This window comes from Taurulus bubalis (assembly GCF_910589615.1).
Source record: "Taurulus bubalis genome assembly, chromosome: 10".
NCBI classification, from domain to species: Eukaryota; Metazoa; Chordata; class Actinopteri; order Perciformes; family Cottidae; genus Taurulus; species Taurulus bubalis.
The window spans coordinates 27,068,287-27,091,980 of NC_136598.1; the positions used below are offsets into that span (position 1 = coordinate 27,068,287).

The following is a 23,694-nucleotide window of genomic DNA, read 5'->3' on the forward strand; positions in this document are numbered from 1 at the left end:
TCGGGCTGGTTACCTGTCGGGCTGGTTACCTGTCGGGCTGGTTTCCTGTCGGGCTGGTTACCTGTCGGGCTGGTTACCTGTCCGGCTGGCTGGTAGACGTGAAAACTAAGAAAAGGAACAGACTTTGTTGCGAACATGATATGAGAGTGGCACTTGCTAAGGTGAAGCCGTACATTTCTGAACTTGTATCTGAAAGGCAACAGCAAAAGTCTCATTGATTTGCAGTAAATATTCATTGAGTTATGTTTTTGTATGAAATTCATGTTTTGTTGGTTTTGTTCTTTGAATACAGTGATTTTGTGTGCAACTGATGCATGGTTCATTTTGTGCACTAACAAAATATATACCTATGTTTTGAAGAAATCATATTTATTTCGTCCAGCTTGCAGGGTTCAGTACCTCCAATAAGGTTAAGAACCACTGGATTAAGGGGTTTAATGGCTTCGTTCCATCATCTTAAATATGAAGTAATATTATAAATCTAAGTTGTGTATTTTCCTCCTCATGACAAACTGCAGCTTTTCTCTATTTCATTATATTTTTTTGAGGGAATTAAAGTTACTACAAGGAACTTTTTGTGTGGATTCTGGCGGCCCCTGTGGACAAAAGTGGTAGTGTTTCCCACCACCAGAGTCCTTTTAGAAAACCTCTAATCTTATCGCATGTTTTGCTTATCAAAGTGGATTGAGACCAATCACACCTTGTGACTCACACATCATGTCTGAGACCTATATTTGTTTAACATTTTACTAGGTTTGCAGAATGTAGTCTTCATGGGGGAGATAACAGGATTTGTTTGGAGAATATAAAAGCTTTCTTCATTTTGGGATGGGATGAAACGGTGTGAAAAGTTCAACAAAAGACAATTTTAAGAGCCATTTTCACATCACATTACTTTATTGTCCATCATAAAGGGTTGTAGCAGAACACTGACGGGCAGATATGTGATGATTGTCTGTAGACATGGTGTTAATCAGGACCGACCCCACTTCCCTCTTCAACCTGCAAAACATACAATAAAAAACAATCACATTAGCTGTTTACTTAATTTGGTTTTAGCTTAAAGAATTGCCACATTTATAATAATCTATTGATTTATTTCCAAAAGGTTGTGCAGACTTTTTGAGGTTGCAATGAAAATGTTTTTGGCTAAATTACGTTTAATACTTTAAAATAAAACATTTTAAGCAGTGCTTCTTCCGTATGTTGTGTCAGGATGTTTACCTGCGACACAAGGGGAGGAGTATTCGGTGTCGTCCTGGTCACCTGAGAGAAGAGGAAGAAGAAGAGAGATTGATCAACACATGTACTGCTAGGAGTCAATACTCTGAGGTCGTTGGTTCTTCAGGTCTTACTCGGCTGGTAGTAGTCGTAGATCTTGACCACGGCCGGCTTCAGGTTCTGCACGTGGAGCTCCTGTATGAGGTCTAACTTGTAAAAGATGGGCGTGTCCTTTGCCAACTGTTGAGAGAAGAGAAACAGACGACACCGTGAGTATCGACTCTCGGAGAGCGTCGCCTCTGGTTCTCCTGGCTGTGGGTTCTCCTCTCACCTCGTTGATGTACACCAGGACGTGATCCCCGTTCTGTTCCACTCGATCCACCAGCACGGCACGTTTGAGCTGCGAGGACACGACAGTCAGCCGGGTGCTTCATCAACAACAGCTGAACACTTTAACATTTCTACTGAGGCTACATCCACACAAACCTCCCCACAAGCCTTCAAAACACCCACAAACCCCTGAGTGACATCACAACCACTACGTCCACTCCGTATGAACAGACTGTGGTCTGGACAGAGAGCAAACAGAGTCGTGTGGATGAACCCTGAAGGTGAACGTTAATGTAATAACTCACGCTCTTCACAGACTCTGGGTCTGGAACAAACCCAGAGAGCATTTTGATATCCAGGATCACCATGTTGGTAGTGTTCTCCTCTCCACTGTATCTGTAATACAAGCATAATAAAAACTTTACGTTAACCTGCGACCAAATTATAAACATTTCTCCCTCGTACGTCCACCAGCCGCTACTGAGTTCAGGCTGGTAGATGCATCGGTGTTCTTCTGTAACGTGGATCTGCTTGCTGATTACTCACAGGGTCTTGATCATCAGTGAGATTTTGGGTCTTTGGCTGGTGCAAATGGCCTTTGGTGTGACCTCAACACCGAGAGTAGTGCCATCGGCAGGAGGCGGGATGTTATAGTGAAGAGAAATCTGAGAAAGAGGTGCACAAGGGAGGATTAATATCCACAAACAAGAATCTCAGGAATTTACTTTACTCAACATTGGAGCTATTGGAGCCATTTAAGCCAATAGGGCCATTGAAGCCATTAAAACCACTGAAGCCATTTGAGCCATTGGATTCAATGGAGCCATTTAAGCCAATGGAGCCATTTTGGAGCCAATGGAGCCATTTTGGAGCCATTGACACCGATGGAACTATTGGAGCCATTTGAGCCATTGGAGCCAATGGCGCCATTGGCTCCAATGGCGCCATTGGCTATTACTTTGGAGAAAAATTTTGGCATCAAAAGGTATTTGCTGTGTTGGTTTAGGGCATAATGTCTAACTTTATTATTAAACCAAGCGTAGGTTTGTATAATCTGAGGTTACATCAGCAGTGTTTGTGGGCGTGCACGTGGTGACCACTGACCTGCATCACAGCGCACGTCGTGCCCTTCACCTCCAGGCTGAACTTCCCCGTTGTGTCCTGCAGCTCCATCTCCTGGTAGAGCAGCTTGTTGTTCTGGTTCACCTCAAACATCAGCTGGCCACTGGGAGACTGGACCGTCACGGTGCTCGAACCGCCGGGACTGAACACCAGAGCGGAGTAGAGAGCCAGAGCCTGAAGAGCCACCACTGTGTCCTACAACACACAGGAACAAAGAGCTCTTCATGTGCTTCAATGTATTTACTTTTGTTGATGCAGAAGCTTTAGCAAGCAGGAGTCCCACCTCCCCGTCCATCTGTACGCGTCCTGTCTTCCCTACCTGTGTGGAGGAGAAGCCGCCGTAGTGGTTCTGCTGGCTGGCCAGCCACCTGACGATGCGGGCGGCGTAGCCCAGGTCTTCAGTGGTCGGAGAGGCGCTGAGTTTAGCCAGCAGGACGTAGGAGCTGATCTCCACGGAGAGAGAGGCCGACCTGTCTGATGCCGTCTGAGCCCAGTGGAGGAAACCTCCTGAAAACAGCCGTAAAACAAACAAGTTCAACTACATTCACAGCGATTAGGCCAGAGGGATTTCCTCCAGGAGGAGGACTCTCCATCAGGGACGGGTATCACTAGGATGTTATGGATACTAGAACTCTTATCAATACTCTTATTGGCTCTTTTTGATTATATAGTGAGAAAAAGAGACATTTAATGAAGAAAGGAATCCACATTTCATAAATATTCTTGTATGTAAACAAAATGTCTTTCTTGAGTTCTAAACCTTTGAACTTAATTCTCAGCTCATCAATGATCTCAGTGATTATCTCTCATTGATTAGCCCTCATCTTGTGATCAGACTCCGTATGACGTCACTAACGTTACCTCCGGACCTCATCAATCCTCCGGGTTTTTCCTCATGTAGAACCGGTTTCCCTTCAGAGCAGAGTTCCGGGGGGCCTCCCTACTCACCTTGTTGTATGGCGACCGAGTCCAGGTGCTTCAGAAGGTGAGCTCGGGCCTCCATGTCTCCTGCCAGGGTGAAGACGTACGCCAGCAGAGCCGTGGTGTAGCTGTTACTGAGGTCGCCCAAAGACTCTCTGAGGCAAGACAGGCTCTTCTTCACTTCAGGGTCCTGGATCAGATTATGAATAATGACATCAGGACTCAACTCCTTTTATTGGTCTACACAGAAAGTTTATTCTATTTTGTGTGAAATAATTCATATATTCAGCAAATCTTTAGAAAAAGAACTTCCATTAATGATGGTAATCATTCTGTAAGTATTAACCAGTACTTAACCAGTACCAACCTGACTGATCAACACATGTTCAAAATATCAAATGAGGCCTTAAACCAGATTTAGTGTGAACTTTATATTTTTATGAAGCTTTGCTTTCAACCAACTTTAACTAAATAACTCAACCACTAAATAACTGATAACCAAACAACCAACTAACTAGCTAACCAACAATTAACTAACTAACCAATAACTAACAAACCAAACAACCAACTAACTGGTTAACCAACTAACTAACCGACTAACTAACTCAATTACTAACTACCCAACAACTAACTAACTGGTAACCAAACAACCAACTAACTAGCCAACCAACAATTAACTAACTAACTCACCAAACAACTAGCAAACTGCCAAATTAACTAACTAACTCAAACAACTAACTAAAGAACCAACTAACTCAGCTAGTAATCGACCATCTAACTAACAACAACTAATTAACCCGCTCTGCAACTATCTAACTAGCCAACTAACTAACTAACTAACCAATTAACTAACTAACCAATTAAGTAACCAACCAACTAACTAACTAACCAATTAACTAACTAACCAATTAAGTAACCAACCAACTAACCAGACAGATTGTTAAACAACATCATTTTCTGTTACCTTCTTGTCGTGTAAAGTTCTTGGTTTGTGTAAAATCACTGTGAGGAAACTTCTGACCTGAAGTTATGATATTATGGTTTCTACTCACGTCTACGGACGTGTTCATCTCCAGGAAGGCAGCAGTGATGTACGCGCTGAGCGTCACCTCGTCAGACACGCCGCCCTGAGAGAGGAAACAGGAAGCAGACGCTCAGATCACTCTGATCACTGCGGATAACTCGTGGAGTAACGGATTAACCTTAACATCACAGAGTAAATAAAGGTTTCTCCTCCAGTACCCAGTAGAACATGTGATCAGGACATCAAGGAAGTTTCTTTAGTCCCTGATCTCTGATCTTGATGAACAAAGATCTCATGTTTAAAGTTACGACTGAATGTTTCAGCGTCTTCAGTGATCCTCAGTCACTTCCACACAAACTCCTTCAGGACTTCAGTTACCTTCATCCTGTTGTTGAAGAGCTTTCCTGACTTTTCGAAACAGCCGTTCTTCTTCTGTTTATTTTTCAGCCAAACCACAGACCCTTTGATCGTCTTGGGGTCGATGAAGACGAAGGACTGGGCTTTGGTGAACGATCTCACCACGAACGCAGTCAGCCTGAGGAGGAAGGAGACATTAAACAAGAGGAGAGGATGCACCGTCACGTTCATTGATCCATCGTCAACGTTCTCACCAAGTGTTCCCCGCTCCGGATCCGAAGGTGCTGTAAGCGCCATCACCATGCCTGTAGTTCAGCTGCCGCTGGTAGCCTGCGTCACAGGAGAAACATTTTGGGGGCTTGATTGCTTTGATGAAGGAAGTTAGGGGAAAGAAAAGGAGCAAACTAGGGTCGCCTTTAACTGGAATGAAGAGCGCTGTTGTGTTGGCACATTTGTCATAATTTAAGGTCCTAAATGTATGTTGCAAAGCGCCCGGAGACTCACCGCTGGTCAGGAACTTGGTGGCCTTGTCGTTGATGGCCGAGGTCAGCTGCTGAGTGTTCCTCAGGTACTGGAGGATGTAGATGTTGGGGGCGAGGAGCGCCATGTTCTGCTCCCCACATCCGTACGGCATCCGCAGCAGCCCGTCCAGGTTGTTCAGGGCTCGGCCCAGAATGTCACCTGCACCAAAAAAACACACCGACTCACGAAGACCGAACATGAAACTGACCTGAGATCTGATTTCACTGAAGACACAGATAATAAAAAGTGTAAAGACAATTTGTTATCTGGCCAGAATGATGCTTATTATAAAAGGAATTTTCATTTCATTTAGTGAATTAGTTTGCTACTATTTCATTAAGAAGTGGGTTGTTTTCAAGTATCTACTGAAGAGAATCTCTCTTTGCTCGCCTTTAATCTCAGACGATCATTTGAAAGCGTTAAGATTTGTTTGGTTTACAGCAGAGCTCCACCATAATGTATTCAGTAGTTTACCCAAGACAGATACTGAAGCACGGGCTGATCCAACGATCACGTCCTCGGGGAGCTGGATGTCGACTTCCTCCTTCAAAGCCTCTCCTGTGGACAACAAACAGCTCAGTAATCAAACAAAGATGTCATTTAGATTTAACGGATCATTTACTGAAACAGGTCTGACTGGAAAAAAGATGCTACACGCTTGATGAACTGTATTTAAAGCTACAACAAGGAACTTTCATGTTGTGTTGGTTCTGGTGCCCCCTGTGGACTAAGGTGGTAGTGTCTCTGAGCACCAGGGTCCCTTTAGAAAACTTCTCATTTTACTGCAGCAGGGTCTGACAGTCTGCCCCTCTCAGTCCTGGTTCTGGTTCTCCCGTGCCCCCCTTCCCTGGTCTCTGGAGTAGACTACACAGAGGTCATAAATAGGACCAGGACTATACTAAGACTGGTTCCTCACTGTCACTTTAAATATTAAATGAATGAAGCGACCTGCAACATGTGTGTTGTGCGGTCGACACGCCTCCTCCTGACCTGCAGCAGTGATGTGATGCTTACTTGAACACACTGACCTTTGGGGCAGAGCAGCCAGTTGAAGGTCTTTGACATCTCAACTCCTTCAGCCTGAGAGGGAAGAAATCATTTGAGACCTCCCACCTGCCTGCTGGGTGAACTTTTACTGAGTCGTCTTGTTTAGAAGTACCGACCTTCACGATGAGAGATTGTGTGACCGTGTCGATGCGACCTCTCTTCGGCACGCTCACCACCTCGTTGTCACAGGAAGCGTGGGACGCCACGGCCTCGGCGGTCACCGTCACGTTCACGACCCCTGAAGAAAAACAGGTTTTATTCCAGATAGAAAAGGGTCGTACCGTTTGACACCAGTGTGGATGAGAGCTGGATGCTCACCTAAAGCTGAGGGCGCCATCGTCCAGCTCACCGTCCGGCGCTGGTTGCCGCACAAACAGGAAGTGTACTGGTCATCGGAGAGGGGGGTGAGGGTGTACTCTAAGGAGGGAACCGGAGCCACGGTGACCTGGTCAGGAGACACAACAATGTATTTTAAAACACTGGTTCATGACCGAAAACCTACGATTATTCCCATCAGGCTCAGCTGTTCTGCTAATTAGCTAACGTTAGAGCCGTTACTACCCGATGGGGCTCGACTTGACTAAAGTCAACTCGACTCCTTTTTAGTTTTCCGTGAGTGAAGGTTAAAACACAAGAGGTCAAGAGGGAATCCTCACTTGCAGGAACAAAATTGTTGTAAATAACCTAGACTTCTGATTTAAAAAAATCGTTCATTTGTTTTGTTGCTGATGCTGCGGCGGCATTACGCCTATGTTAGCATCAGTCCATGTGTTAGCATCAGTTTGCGTGTTAGCATCAATCTGCATGAAAACATGGGTTACCATGATGCAGCTGGTCATGTAGTTGAAGACGGTCGCCTTCAGTTCGAAGTGCTCCCCCCGGATGATGGAGTAGGGCAGGGTGAGCTCCAGGAAGAAGGGCTGGAAGACGGTGATCTCCTTATGGGGGGCCAAGCTGAAGCCCTGGGGAGACAGACAGAACGCCTCCGTCTCCCAGGTGGTGATGGTGTCCGGGACGGTGAGGGACACGTCCTTCACTCCAGATTCTCTGGAACAGCAGATTGACGCATTCAGTGAACTTGATCATCAGACTGACATGATTCAGATTAGTCAAAGAACAACAACGTGAGAGAGAATGCAGCTTTAACACATGAAGCATAGACTTCTATACAACCAGAGGAGTCACCCCCTAGTGGTCAGTACAGAGAATGCAGCTTTAACACATGAAGCATAGACTTCTATACAACCACAGGAGTCGCCCCCTGGTGGTCAGTAGAGAGAATGCAGCTTTAACGCATGACGCATCGACTTCTATGCAACCAGAGGAGTCACCCCCTGGTGGTCAGAAGAGAGAATGCAGCTTTAACGCATGAAGCATAGACTTCTATACAACCAGAGGAGTCACCCCCTGGTGGTCAGAAGAGAGAATGTAGCTTTAACACATGAAGCATGTACTTCTATACGACCAGAGGAGTCGCCCCCTGGTGATCAGAAGAGAATGCAGCTTTAACACATGAAGCATTGACTTCACTCTGCACAACCGGAGGTTAATTGATGGTCTCAGTCTCTAGTTTCAACTTGAACCTTTTAAGCCCCAAGGCATTTTTTAAGATTTAGCTCGAAATAGCATACCCAAACTAAAAAGGGTGTATCTCTGCAACCACAAGGGCTATTTGAATAATTTTGGTGTTATAATAAAGGCAACCCTTGTGAGCTTTTGGTCAGATGTGTAAATATTAGTATATATGTTGCTGGCTAAGAGTAAATAAAGATTGAAACACAGAACAAATAGAAGTTCCAGGTCCGCCTATAGAAAAAAACACTTTCAGGATGATTATCTCCCTGAAATGATGCTTCACTAAGCCCTGAAGCTCTCCCAAATCATATCACAATATGTGAACAGTCTCTCCACACTGTTTTCACTTGAAAAAGTGAAGCAGAACAAAGTCAGATTGGGTAAAGTACAGAGAGAATTCAGGCGAGGTTTCCAAAATTTGCATTTCGGCACATTTGCGCATATTTTCGCGCATCTGTGACATTTGAATTCTTTCATGTAGCAAACCTTTTATTTCACTTTCATATGACTTATGGTGTTGAATAAACTTGTATCAGTGTGGATTTACTGGGGGAAATGCATTTTTTCAACAACAAAAAAATAAAATTTCAAAATGTGCTGACTCAGCGATTTATGTTGCTGTGTTCTTTAGTTCGTATCTCGGTGATGCTTTGCAGCAGAGGGATTTGGTGAGTAGATTTGGAATCTGTGTGGAATTGTCTTGCTTTTTGCTATTTGTCTTTTTCTGATAGCACCAAGCTACGGGCTGCTAGTTCCGGAAACATGCAGAGTGGGCTGACTCGTGACAAAATTATAACTATTTTATTTTAATAATTATTTTAGTTGGTGTTTGAGGTGTGTTGAAATGGCTGACTAACTATTGTAGCCCAGGTTCTCTTGTTTAATTTGATGTGTAGCATCAATATATTTGTTCATGATTATTGTAATGTTTTACACAGTTTAATTAAAATTTAAAAAAAAGGACCTATATAGGTCCCGCGGGGCCCTGCGGGGCTGCTGTGTTCACACCAAACATTTACCGCGTCAGTTTACTCACTCGACAATAAAAGTGTGTTCACACCAAAGGGGGCGTGGCTTATCTCCGTTGCTTCTCTCTGTGAAAAGAGCTATCATTTCCGCTATCGACCATGGAAGGAATAACCTTTATTTATGCGTTATACTTGTTGTGGAAGTCCAAAAAATGTTGGAACATGAAACGTTTGGGTTCATAACACGATCCGTAGCCGCACACAGCTCGGTGAATTTCACCGACTCCTCCAGAAACTGCGTCTGGTTTATCTCTAAAAACATTTACCGTTTCCTTCACCCACCATGGAAATAACCACCAGTTCTGCTTTATACTTGTAAATTCCACATACGTGGAAACATCAAACTCCATCGTGTCTGGGTTCATAATATTATCCGTAGTCCCACAACAGCGCCTGAATGACGGCCGCTACCAGCGCTACTTCAGCAGCAAGGCACTTAACAACGGCAAGGCGGCGGTGATGACGGGCTGAGCTCAGCAGCAGCCTCAAACGCGTCGCCTGGTGGAAAAAACGCTTTTCCGCAACCTATCACGTCTGTGCATTGACTTTGCATGTAATCTGGTCGCGCGTGAAAAATTTGCACCGCGTTTGGTGTGAACGCAGCATGACTCTTTCAGTGTTTTTTCACCTCAAAGACTACAACGATTAGTCAAGTCTGCAGAGAGAACTATTGGTTCCAGCCTGCCTTCCATCCTGGACTTGTACACCTCCAGAATCAGGAAGCGGGTTGGAAAGATCACTGCAGACCCCTCACACCCTGTACACAGGCTGTTCCAACTCCTCCCCTCTGGTAGGCGCTATAGAGCTCTGAACGCCAAAACCACCAGACACAGAAACAGCTTCTTTCCACTGGCCGTCACTTTGATGAACAATTAATCAGACACCTCCATTTGCACTTTTTTGACTACTGTTGTCTTTAAAGTCTTTTTGGTCTTTTTTAAATTGATCTTGTTTATTGTATATTGTGTATAAGTACGAAGAGCTAAGTGAAACCGGAGTCAAATTCCATGTATGTGTAAACATACATGGCCATTAAAGCTGATTCTGATTCTGAAAGTTAAATGTAACATGTTGGTCTAAAAATGTTCTTAGTTGTATTTAGCTCACCCCTCTTGTCCCCCCTCCATTATCAGATTGAATAAGAAGTAAAATGTCTCAAGGGCTATGTCTGTAAATTATCTGAATGTGATTCATGTGTGTAGGAAGTCTGAAAGGAGGACTGTGGGACAAAAACTCACCCCACTGCCACCAGCTCCCATATCCAGGTCTCAGGGAAGAAAGTACGGACTGTCTCTATTGGTGAATCATCAGATGAACCAGATGGACCTGCAGCACCAACCTCCATCCTTACAGGTGTCGCCATTCTGGCTACTTCAGGAGCAGAATCATATAACCTGTAATTCATACCTGAAAATAAAGCAGAACATATCCCATCAGAACAAGAGGAAGCCTTTTAATGCTGGTAAACATTCAGCAACGTGTCACTTCATAGAGCAAGAAAACAAAACTAAATACCGCCATATCCGCCGCCCTGGTGGTATTCTTTTCCTTTGTACTGGAGGCACGAAGGCACTCGGATTGCCAAGTTTGTTGCCATCTTCATTCCCACATTCTAGATGATCCAACAACAAACAGGCGTCACTGAAATGTGCAACAACAAAACATACGAGAACAAACAACATAAAGATATTGTGCATTCACACGTGTGCAGGAAGTACCTGGAAAACGGTATGAGCGTCCTCTTTCTGCTCGTTGGGGTGCGGCATGATGTACCTTCTCGGCCTCACGCGCAAACATTCAACGGAATCTTCAACCATGTATGGAATGTAGGAGGCTTTTTTGACGGGCAACAGGTCAAATATCTGAAAAGAAAAGATATGTTTCAAAGCTACAACCCGACAAATGTTTGCTTTTCTAGAAAGATCTAAATTACCCTCCGAGTCTCCAACGAAAGACTCCTATGTCTTTATCCTCAGAGTCTGGGAACTTTCTTTGTCAAAACAAGGCTTTCGACTCCAGCAGTTTTACCTTCTCTGCGTCCAGAGTTTTCCCCGGCTCCTTGATGAGGACGCTCTGGTCGACGGCGCTCACGCCGCACAGAGAGTCGGGCTGAGCCGTCACTTGCAGGATGGCCTCCTCTCCCGGGACAGCCGAGGACGGAGAGAACTCCAGGGACACCTGGGACAGAAGAGTCAACATTCAACGTTGTCCTGCTGCTCTTCTTTGCAGCATTCCAGCGCTACGATTGGCGCTGGATTTGTTGGGGTCCTTTGTTCTGACCAATGGGAGATCCCGACCCTGAAGACTTGAGTTCCTAACCTGAACCAATCGCCTGTCTCTCAACCAGCTGCACTGTCTGAACAAGGAGAGAAGCTATTTTACTAAAAATAAATAAAATCTTCCACATTCATTTCTCGTTAAAAGTCTGGCCTTTTCATTGAGATGAGACACTGAGCACTTAATCACACCAAGACGCATAACAAAAGGGCGTCGCTTGCAAAAAACCCTGTTTTCCCACGGGAACCCTAAATATCACGGTTCATTTGTTTTTACTAAAATGTCAATGTAACAAGCGTCTGTTAGCCAGACGCCTGGAATTTGGCTGCTGCTGCTTCTTCTTCTTTAAGTTTAAATGGCGGATCGCAACCAACTTGACTAGGTGCATACTCCTAGTCAAGGAGTGCATACTCCATAGATACTAGGTGCATACTCCATAGATCCTTGTCTCTGCAACTGCTGCTAAATTTAGAATTGTAAAAATCCACAAATCAGCAGCAAATATATAAACCGCAAGGGTCAAAGTTGAGGGAAAATAAAGAACAAAGTATCTTATAACCCGCATTTTACGGTAGGCCTCTTCCGTGCACCTATTCCCTGAGCTGCTCCTCCACTCCCCCTCTGCAGCTGAGCTTAACTACAACCCTGCCGCCACAGTCAACATGAATGCTTCTTGAGGGCAACTGTGGGGAATAATTTCCACCTGAAGTCAATGTAAACTGTCAAATATTTTAAATGTTATCTTTTTACATTGTTGTAGTCATCTTAGTGGGTATTTGCAGAAAAAAATCAAGTGATGAGGAAATAAAAGATTGTATTTTTATTGATAAAACAAATCTCTTCATTCTTAGTGTTAATGAAGTCTAATAATGAGCTCAGAGCTGTTAGGAAGTTAAACATCTCATAATTCATCTCTAATATCTATTTTATATTCATGTGAAAACATCTGGATTTATTCTCGTTCATCACCAACACTACATTCTAATCTACATGATTATAGTTGATATTTACTTAATGTATGCGCTTTGACAGCTGACGAGCACGGTGATGCCTTCACTGACCTTGTTACCGAAGCACTTCTCGACGGAGAAGTCGGCGCTGTTGGCCACCACGTTCTCACTGGGGAGGACGGCGTACGCCACGACCTGGACGTCTGGCGCCATGTCAGGAGACACCATCAGCTTGAAGGACACCTCGCCCTCGTTCACTGAAACAACAAACCAACTCCTATGAGCCACGATCACCTCTCACCTGCCTCCCTTCATCAGTAACACTGAACTATTTGCTCACTTAAAAGGTCATTTTACTCACAGGATTCTTGCACTTGGACCTGTTTGACTCCTTGCATGACGATGGCTCCTCGGGTTAAGACCTGCAAACAAGGAATGATGTAGAAAACCTCATTCAACAGCAGATTGCAGCTGTCTGCTGCTCTCATGTGTAGTTATTTACCGTGTTGTTAAAGGAAAAAAGAACGTTGTTGAAAATGTAGTGGGATTAATGGGAAAACAATATTCATAACCGTGTTTTATTCAGTGTCTAATCACCTAAAACAAAGAACCCGTTATGTTTTAGTCAGTGTATTTACTAAAGACAAAGCTATGTCTTAGTAACTGGATCTGTGTAACTGGTTCAGTATATTTGTGACCTCCAGATAACACATCCCTTTAAGGAGGAGCCCACCAGGGCAGCACCCACTCAGCCCTCCATCGCCACCTGTCTCCAAAGGAGATAAGACTGAGAGCGAGTTCAGACCGGCCTGACCTTCTACCATCCCATCCTGTCATGAATTGTGTATCACAGTGTATAAGAAGTCAGAAACTCAGAGACAGACCTCTGAGCTGCTGCCACTTGACTCATAACTGTTTGTGGTTAAACAAAAAAGCCCTTTATATCTACACAGGGAGAGGGTCGTCTTCCCAGCCCGCCGTCTTTGCACCGCCATGTTTCTACGGCAACCCAGAAGGGACACGGCTCTAGTGGGAGACGTTTGTGTTTTACGTGATCTGAAGGTACTAAACGGGTTCCTTTGAACCAGATGTCAGTGATCTAAAGTAAAAGTCATTATAAAACCATCTTCTCCTGTTGTCTCCATTAGAGACCCGGTTGGAGAGACTTCACTCACCAGATACATCACGTCCACAGAGCCCTGGGCTTCTCCTACCACAGTGTATTGGATGGTGAAGACTTCTTCTTTGTCACATGGAAGTGGGTTATTCTTCTTCTTCACCTCCAGGAAGCTGACCGTTTTAGTGTGTGGAGTTGAAGGTCGGGACAACGACACGCTGTGCTCTGCAGCCTCATAGTACGGCGTTCTGTAACCGGCGTAGCCGTATTTCGGCAAGTTGCTCACCTGGAGAGCAGAAAAGAAACTCTATAAAGGAGCTCATGGAGGTGGAAGAAGGTTTTTACAGTTAAATAAGTGTTCCGGTTTCACCACCGTGGGGCCTTATTTCTTTTCCACTACAAGAGATTTTCATTTTGTCGTAAAACTTTTGAAGATGATGACGTTTAAAATGTGTGAATAGAGAGATGACACGTCAAAATGGGTTGTAAATTATGGTGATGCCACCCGTTGGTTTGTGGACTCCTGTCTTCCTCTGTTGCTCTGCTTCCAGCCTGCAACGCTGCTTCTATTGCTGCTTTTTTAAAAGAGAGCTTTTATCCAAACAGATTTCACCTCTATATCTCTATGGAAGAAGAAATGCCAGAGGCCTTCTAGCTGGCCTTTGCAGGTTAAAGTACATGGGGACGTTATCATTGATTGTCATAGTCTTCAACCAATCAGAACTTTAGTTTAACATGCTGGGCGTATTCTTTAACGTGTCAGCGCCTGTGAGGTGGCGTCAGCACAAACATGCGCTGTGATAGGTCAGTGGGCCAGCGTGACTTTATTCCACAGAAAGCTAGCTAGCTGCTAGCAGAACTCAGTAGTAGTAAGAAGAGTTCAGGCTGAAACAAGAGAAGTTATGACATTTTGCTTGGTGTAGTGTTTTTTAAACTCAATGGCTGAACGGACTTGGTGGCGGATTTACCGACAATGCCTTTCACGGAGGGTTATGGACATGTTTGGCGGTGACGATCCTATTATCGACTGCCACTGTCGTGCGGACATTTTCAGCCCTAAAAGGAGGCTTGACTTTCCTCACTGGTCTATGGCCATCGAGAAGGACCTATTACTGGAACTGAAGCACACCGATAAACAACAACCACGTCATTGAACTGTTTGTTAACAAAGAGAGGAGGATTTGTGTATAGGATATCAGACGGCACAGAAATGCAGTAGAAAATGCACGGCCTGCCACTGCGGTTTTCTACATGTTGGTTTTATTTGCAACCAATTACCGGACGACCAACTGAGACTTCCTTGAAGAAAAAAAATATCATTTAACAACATTTCCAAAATGATGTCCCATGGGTGACACTGAAAGGGGCGTGACTTTGCCTCCAACTGTAAACGGTCCAATATGGCTACTTGCCACTTGGCGGCACCTTGCAGGACATTGAGAAACCAGTGCAGTGCTACTTCCTACTTACGCGGAGTTGGAGGTCCCCCACAAGTTCAGCTGTGCTGATTGAGAACGAGGCGACGCCATCGCTGTTGGTTGTCAGATTCTGCAGCAGCCGTGAAGACCAGTTTTCCCCCTCAAACAGGTACAGCGGCATGTCGGCGATGGGGGTTTTGTTGTAGTGAACCGCTTGAACCTGTTGGAAGCACAGAGTCGTATCACCGAGAACGCACCGCGTCTCAAATCACGCCAAAGAAGTGAAGGACACTTACTTTTCCCTCCAAGTTTGTTCCTTGGTCATAAATCTTGGGCGTGTCGGTGAAGGACAGCTTTCCAACCACATATGAAATCGTTATTTTCTGCTCTTGTTCTCGTGAAATACCTGCATAAGAAGCCTCCGTGTTACAACAACTTTTTTTATTACAGAAACACTATCTCTCTCTCCCACATATAAATATGACATGGAATATTATATGACTTGCCTGTGCCCTCCTCTTCCACTTTGACCCGGAGCTGCAGTTCATCTCGCAGCACCTTTTGAGCAATTCTTGTGAAAGCTGACATCTGGAAGATAAACGTGGCGCAGCCTTTGTTGTCCACCTAGAAAGAACAATGAAATAAAATGAAATACAAATTGAATAAAAAAACTCATACAAAACACATGTAGACACGTAAATACTAAAATGTCCAGCGGCCCTAGTAACGACCCCTGAGGAACCCCTGAAGTCTATTTTAAAGCTTGCAGGTTTAAGAAACTTAACCCTGCTATGCACCTTTATTCAACAGACGCTACAGCAAGCGTACCTGCTTTGTCTCACTGTGGCATGGGGCAACTACATCCAAGTCCACCTCCTGAGAGTCAGTGTTGAATGAAGGTCTTGGAATAAAGTAGTGATTTAGAGGTCGGCACATCTTGACCTCAACACTGCCTGGAACGGGCTGTCCGAATGTATACCTGATGAGAAGGACGTAGAAATAAAAATATTCATTCACTCCCCAAACAGGACCCGTTTCAGATTATTCAAGAGTGAAAAGAGCAAAAGAGCTTACTTACGTAGCACATACTTCAGCTTTGACTTCCTCCTGATCAATACTTACTTCATCGGATGCATTTATTTTTATCTCAAATTTAGGCAGAACTGGGGACAAAATGTGTTTATTAGCATTCTTTCTTCACTACAAATGGATTGAAATGGAAGGTTAAAAAAACAAAAAGGATCTCACCGTATTTCTCCACCTTGAAGTTGTGATGTATTTTATCCAACCCAATCGTCACAATAACTTGGTAGTTCCCTTCACGGGCCTCAGAGTTCAAGGCGTATGAAAGCTGCAAAATCTTACTGTTGGACGTTTCATTCAGCCACTGTCCAATCCGGTTGTCGTCAGCATCCTGTCAAATAACATGAACGTGAAGAACTTGAATTCAAACCTAAGGACCTCATGTGAATACAGGGAGAGCAGGTTTCTTCTTCTCCTTCAACGAGATGGCAGATAGAACTAGGCCGTAAGTTTGGTTTAAAGTTACACGAGTTGGTGGGAAAAACACCACTTCTCTTGCATCCCAAACCACACACTTTTTTCCCCTGGCATAATGTTTGAACTCAAAGGTACTTTACATGGGAACATAACAATGTAAACAAGGCAGATCAGTGATATTATAACAGTAAGAAACATAGAAACACATACATAACTAGCATCACAGTTTAAAAACAGATTTTTTTAAAGGTAATCAACATATTTAAAGGGTGGATAGTTTTCTTTTAGTCTTACCTCAATTTCGATGATATCGTACTGCAAAAAAAAAAGAAATAGGGAGATTTGTTAATTAAAGCTGGTTTGCATTTTTCAATAAGAAATCAATGATGTTTTTCAACCTACAGAGCTCTTAGTCAGGTTTACCTAAAGGGGCTGTTGCTGTACTATTGACCCACAGCTTCATAGTAAACATAGCTCATCGATCACCTCATTGCGTAACTTTAAAACCTGCACCGTTACCTAACAGTATCACTAACACTGTTTTTTGAGAATGCCACCTGAAGAAAGGAAAGACTCACCAGCCCATTGGAAGGTCTCAACTTGGAGTCCAGGGTGACGACTCTGAAATGTACTGAGAGAAATAAAGAGATATGAGCTAACTTTTTCTTAAATGTATTCTGTATTATGGAAACCTGTCTTTATACAGTGTGGTACCATAGTGTATACAACGTCATAGATCATCAACTCAAGGTTACCTGTTTGTCCAGGTAGGTAGATTGGTTTATCTGTTTGGACGAATGTCTTTGGATGATAGACTTTGATCAGGACTTTCCTGACTTCTTTTGAGTGATAAGTGTTTCCTCGTACCTCCACCTCAAATTCCTGCACGACTTCATTCTTCACTAAAGGAACCTGTGACAAAAACATATGTTATGGACAGAATGGTGAGAAACTCTTTTACTTGAATTGAGTATGTTATGTGCCAATATATATTTTTTCAAATAAGGTCATTTTACTTTTACATACATGCTCACGTAACTGCTCATATAAACTAATGTTACGGTTTCATTAATGTTAAAGATATTTGTTTATCATGTAAATGTATGTTACTTGTTTTATGTATACGCCAAAGGAACTTTTTCCATACATGCTCACGATAATTTAACATATTGGTCTAAGCTTAAGTGATTTTAACCCAGACTGCCTGTATACATTCTGGGAACACACAATTAATTTCTCACTACCTGTGTGTGTGTTGCGTAATCCCTGTTATGGTTCTAATGTGGCTCACCTTAAATTGAGTGCAGCTATGAAAGTCCTTGTTGGACGTCTGTGTGAAGAGGGTTGTATTCTCCTCTGAGGACTTCAGAGTGATGGTCATGACCAGAGTCTCGTTGTGCTGCAGGAGACTCGCACAGAACTTGGTCACAGCCCCGGATTCAAGAGTTGCAGGAATGGCTACCATGTACTGCCTGCAGACACAGAAACATACAGCAGAGATCTCACTGGATCTGACATGGAAGAAACTACAACCGGCAGCAAAGATTCCTGTTTAATAAATTCAACCACAGGCATGTTATTTTTCTCAAGACAGTTGAGGTAAACTTACGGTCCTGCCACTGCTCGGCCCACAAACATCCAGCTGAAGAAAACACAAAGGGTCCATGTCCACATCTGACACCCAGGGAGACCCATGGTTGACTGAGATGATACTGGTGAGGATGAGCCTGAGTCAGCATCTTTTAAATGGCTTCTGCTGGAGAAATCCACCCCCACTCCACGCCCACACCCATCATGCAACTCTTCTATTGGAATTCCAGGTTTCCCATCAGTCAATCATTTGTAGACGTTGTGTTGTTTAACATAACCTGTAAGGCTGAATGCAATATCAAGGGTTTAATCAGGCAAGGGGTCATTCCGCTTACAATAATGAAAACGTCTTTTCTACAGAAAATCCTATTGTTTTACCTTCTCGATTTAAGATGTTGCACAACCTTTTTAACTATTTTGTTCTGAGCATTCCTTGCATGGTGACACAGGGGTTAAATTGGGCCCTGGCCGTCCAGGACTCACCTCCAGCACATAGGCCTACCCTTCTTCTATGTTACCATTGCCAGGTCATTTTGCTTCGTGTTGCCTCAAAAATATAATTGTAATATATGTTTTACATAATTATAAACATGCTAACGTTACTTTTTCCATATGAGCTCATGTTACTTTTTCTTATATGCTGATGTAACGTTGATCCCTATGTGCCTATGTTACCTATGTATGTATTCTAATTTAACCATTTTTCATATGTGCTAATGTATATTTTTTTATATATGCTAACGTAACTTTTTTCATATCAGCTAAAGTTGCTTTGTCATACATGCTAACGCAACTTTAATATTGCAGCAATATTGCTATTAATAAAATATGAATAATATATAAAGATTAAGACATTATCTTTTATATGTAAATAAGATTCCCTAGTGCATCAAAAAAAGATCAATATAGAGCTTGATTATAAAAATAAAATAAAAACCACAACAAATCCCACCTTAATCCCTGGTGACAATGCCAGAAAGTTAGGCTGGAGTCAAATATTCTCGTAAATGAAGCCGACATATCAGTGACAGTAAGTTCTTTCTGCAACATTGCCCTTTACCCAGCGTGGGATGTTTGATTTTAGTCATGCAAACAGCTCTTAACCTGATGACAAGGGCCAAAGTAGAACATCTTTTCAAGTAAGTAAATATTTGTGAACTGATAAAATGAGTTACAACACAATAAGTAGTGTGCTTACTGTTAAAAGTAAAAACCTTAAAACATTTAAAGACTGTTAAAGACTTAAACATTGGTACATTGATTTTTCTGTGTTTAACTGCGATTAATCCCATTATGCGCCAAGTTCAATAATAAATGAAAAACTAGTGTATTGCACGGTTTTTAAAGTAATGTTATCAGAACAATATAACTCTCAGAGCAACAGCAAGTTAACAACAGTATATAAATCAGTTTTCTTTTTTTTCTGAACAGGTACCAGAAGAAACATTTTATTTCATCAGGGAACAACATAAACAGTCTGTTCGGTAGTAAGGGTCCCTGTGAGGGACAAGCCACTCCTTCTTTTGTCCATGTTCAAACAGTAACGTTAAAAAAAATCAGAAACAGTCAAAGCATGTGAAGCAGCACCCACAGTTCATCAATATAATGAACTCTGTAAGTAAATCAATAAGTGTTCTAAAGTTAGAAACGGTTTGTAAATCAATTTTGTTGTTTTTGTTGCATGTTTTTTGATAAAGTGCTTTTATTTTGAAGGCGAAAAAAAAAAGCTGTTCAATGGTTAAAGCTACAGTCTTTAACCCTTTTAGATCTGTAATGATAACAGTCCACCTGGTCCTTTTTGTCTTCTTTATCAATAAATATGTCAAAAATATTTTGCTCCTTTTTTCAGGAGAAATGTAACTTTGTAAAAACTAAAAAGTAAAGAAAGATATTTGAATTTTCCTCATATTTCTCTTCTAAACAATTGAAAATGAACATGTGCAAAGCTTTTGAGATTACAGAAATTAAATTTAACCTATTTTACATCTTCTCAAACAGTTTTGTTTGCATAGAGCATTCAATGTCCATGTTATAGGCTTTTATGTGTCTCCATATCCAGGCGTTTTAGAGATTTGTTTATCTCCTTCAAGCAGTTGCTGTCCAGCTGAAGACAGAACCCATTATTGCCCTCCTCACACATCCAGGCAGGCTTTTACAGGCAGCTAGTACAGTGTTTCCTCCCCAAAATGACCTTCTATCTGTCCTTTTCCCACTGTCCTTCTTTGTGTTTGTGGGAACAGAAAAGTGGCCTTTAGTGAGGGGTTTAGGTGGGCCAGCAAGTGGCAGAACTCTCATAAACTATACTAATACTATTATTTACAACCACTACATATTATTTACAACAAAAACGGCACTCAAAGTTCAGTGAAAAGCCAGTGCTGTGCTCAGCTCGACTCACTTCCACCCCTCCCCCACAGAAAAACTCGCCGCCGTTTTTTTGTTAAATGTTACATGTCATTGGAAAGCTACACTTCTTAACGTTCAGAATCCGTTGGAATTACGTCGATGGCATGAATACTCAAGGAGTTACGGCGATCTTGGTTTTGCATGTTACTATCTGTCGCTGGCGACAGGCTCCGTACTAAAAGGGTTAAAGACCATCTGTCGGAGGGGTACTCTACAAACTGTAACTCTGAGATAATTGTGGTTACAGCGATGTCCAGTCGTCTCAGTGAGAGCAACAGTTGGTTGTAATACCGTCACTTGTGTAGTGCACTCCGTTTCATACAACTTGTGTATTCTCCTGACGACGATGCGTCTGGAGGGAGTCTGTGTGGAGCTCCGCCTTTCACCGTGATTTGTCAATTCAGGTGCCCGTCGACATTTTGTGTGAAACTACCAATGAACACTCAGGAAAACCATAAGGACCTACCCACCCACCTACGCTGCAATAAAACACTGGTTTTTAGTCAGAAAACACAGAGAGATGGCACTTCTGCTCCGATCAGATGTTCACTTTTACTCTGTGCGAAAAATGATAATACGCAATTTGGTATTAGACATTTATTTAGATGCATTTACCATTGTATTCATATATTCCACTGTTTTTGTGAACCTGAGACCTTTGCTAAACCAATTTCCATCACCAAAGCGTTTCGTACACATGAGTACAGGTATGTTTTCAAAAGAGACGTGAAGATTTTTTTTAAATCGAACTTCAATTTTTCAGTTTTTTTTTCTTTCAATTTCCTTGTACTCTCACTACTGGGGATGAAAACCCCAGTAGTGAGAGGACAAGGTTCAGACACAGATCCTCTTCAAGTTACCCGGTAGGTGGTCGTTGAGGTAGGATGAGAAGAGGGAGAGCGCAGAGTCTGTGATACCAAGGTCCTGGAGGGAAGAGATAAGGATCTGGTGGTTCACTGTGTCAAAGGCAGCAGAAAGGTCTAGAAGGATAAGGACAGAGGAGAGCGAGGCTGCTCTAGCAGTGTGGAGCTGCTCAGAGACAGCAAGGAGGGCAGTCTCTGTTGAGGCCTTGAGTCCAGACTGGTGAGGGTCCAGAAGGTTGTTCTGGTCTCTGTGGAGGCCTTGCATCCAGACTGGTGAGGGTCCAGAAGGTTGTTCTGGTGGAGAAAGGAGGAGACTTGGTTAAAGATAGCTCGCTCCAGAGTTTTGGAAAGAAAGGGAAGGAGAGAGACAGGTCTGTAGTTTGAGAGTGGGTTTCTTCAGGAGAGGGTTGACTCTTGCCTCCTCCAGAGAGCCAATTGAGAGGGAGGTGTTGATAAGATGGGTGAGAAAGGGAAGAAGAAGCAATGGACTGGAGAATGTGAGATGGGATGGGGTCAAGGGGGATGGGGTCAAGGGGAATGTGAGATGGGATGGGGTCAAGGGGGCAGGTGGTTGGACGGGCCGAGATTGCCAAGGTAAGAACTTGATTGGGAGACAGGGGGGTGAAGGAGGAAAGCAAAGGGGAAGAAGATGACATTAATGGAGGTGTATTTATAGAAACCCTCTGAACTAAGTCTCAGAGCTAAAACCGGAGCTAGAACCGGATTTCTTTAAAGAACAGGCAATCTCATCACAAGAAGGGCGGTCCAAAAAGATCTTGTCGTCTGTTATCTAGAGCCAGGCCTGCAGACAATCAACATAAGAAGAAGTTACATACAACGCCAATATATATTTATTTAGTCTTGTTAAAAAATTTTAAAAAGTTTAGTTTTATTGTTGCCTAACTTTAAACAGTAAGCATATTACTTACTGTGTTGAAAAAAAGTTACAACACAGTAAGTAATGTTTTTTTGATCAATTCACAAAAGTTTACTTACTTGAAAAGATGTTCTACTTTCATTGTCCTTGTCATCAGGTTTTGCATGACTGTAATCAAACATCCCACGCTGGGTAAAGGGCGATGTTGCAGAAGTTACTGTCACTGATATGTCGGCTTGATTGAGAAGAATATTTGACTCAAGCCTAACTTTCTGGCATTTGCTCTTTTTTATTTTTCATTCATAAAATCTCCATATATGTTTTTTTATGCACTCTGGAACCTAATTTACATAAGAAAGTTAATGTCTTAATCATAAACTATTATTTACATATTAATAATATTTTGTTGTTATAAATGTAACTACATTTAGTATATACAATAATGAAATGAGCTCCATATTTACCAACTGCAATATTAAAGTCGTGTTCGCACTAATAAGAAAAAAATCATGTTAGCAACATTAGCTTATATGCAAAAAGTACGTTAGCATATATGAAAAATGTACATTAGCACATGGCCAAAAAGGTTAAGTTAGCATACATACAAAAGTAAAATAATGTGAATAAAGGTTACGTCAGCATATAAGAAAAAGTAACATGATTTGACAAAAGTAACATGTTTGTTATACATATATTATATGTGACTATGTGCTGGGGGTGAGCCCCGGACGGCCAGGGCCCAATTTAACCCCTGTGTCACCATGTAAGGAATGCACAGAACAAAATAGTTGAAAAGGTTGTGCAACATCGGAAATTGAGAAAGTACAACAATATGATCTTCTGTAGACTGAAGAAGTGTCCAAAAATCCTGGGAGGTGATGCAGGAAATAAGGTCCAGAGTCCAAAAAAGTTATAATAAAAGTATATTTAATAAAAAATGATAGACAGACAGTTTATGCTTTCGATCGAGCTCTTTTTCTCCACCAGCGAACTCCACAGACACACAGGTCAGCGGCGCTCGTGCAGCAGCCGGAAAAGAGAACGTTTTCACCCCATGCAGTTAGTTTCTATACCGCCGCGGAGCTTAGAGCCCTTCCTATTGGTTAAAAGTTCCGTTTTCACACCTCCAGTCCAGCTACACTCATTCATTGGCCCGCAGCTAAAGTGGCAGAGCTAGTCTTCTTCTTCTTCTTCTTCTTCTTCTTCTTCTTCTTCTTCTTCTTCTTCTTCTTCTTCTTCTTCTTCTTCTTCTTCTTCCTGTTCCTCAGACCGGTCAAATCTCAAAAGTCAATGTTCAGCTCCGCCACCTCAGGCGAACAAGAGAACTACAATTCCTTAAAGCGGCAGTCAAACATGCAATATTTGTCTAATATTTATTCACACATTAAAGCTACGAGCAGCTGTGAGCGGGTCCTCGCTCATCCCGGCACATTTGGGGTAGCCGGCATGTCGTCGACTCGCCCAGTCAAGAGTGTTGGCCCGCTGGACAACATGCATCATGTTTCTCTACGTGAAGAGTAGACCAGCTCATTTAAGTTGCATGTAAGTC

At 42.8% G+C, this 23,694-nt stretch overlaps 1 protein-coding gene across 1 annotated transcript; it reads right to left on the bottom strand.

The window, feature by feature from the left end:
• Positions 1–901: 901 nt before the first annotated feature.
• LOC306742821 (alpha-2-macroglobulin-like) lies at positions 902–18,104 on the bottom strand (the record flags this gene model as incomplete). Its single annotated transcript, XM_079225254.1, has 36 exons — positions 902–1,002; positions 1,225–1,266; positions 1,356–1,461; positions 1,553–1,621; positions 1,857–1,947; positions 2,098–2,216; positions 2,656–2,868; positions 2,993–3,180; positions 3,622–3,784; positions 4,647–4,721; positions 4,997–5,153; positions 5,230–5,305; positions 5,480–5,656; positions 5,972–6,055; positions 6,526–6,577; positions 6,661–6,782; positions 6,863–6,989; positions 7,366–7,591; positions 10,386–10,554; positions 10,663–10,759; positions 10,866–11,009; positions 11,176–11,325; positions 12,486–12,631; positions 12,736–12,796; positions 13,550–13,777; positions 14,962–15,129; positions 15,206–15,315; positions 15,416–15,533; positions 15,738–15,888; positions 15,988–16,072; positions 16,158–16,323; positions 16,704–16,724; positions 16,988–17,040; positions 17,165–17,321; positions 17,701–17,881; positions 18,019–18,104. 36 exons carry the CDS (start codon positions 18,102–18,104, stop codon positions 998–1,000), a joined length of 4,383 nt encoding a protein of 1,460 aa, XP_079081380.1. The 3' UTR covers positions 902–997.
• Positions 18,105–23,694: the final 5,590 nt, after the last annotated feature.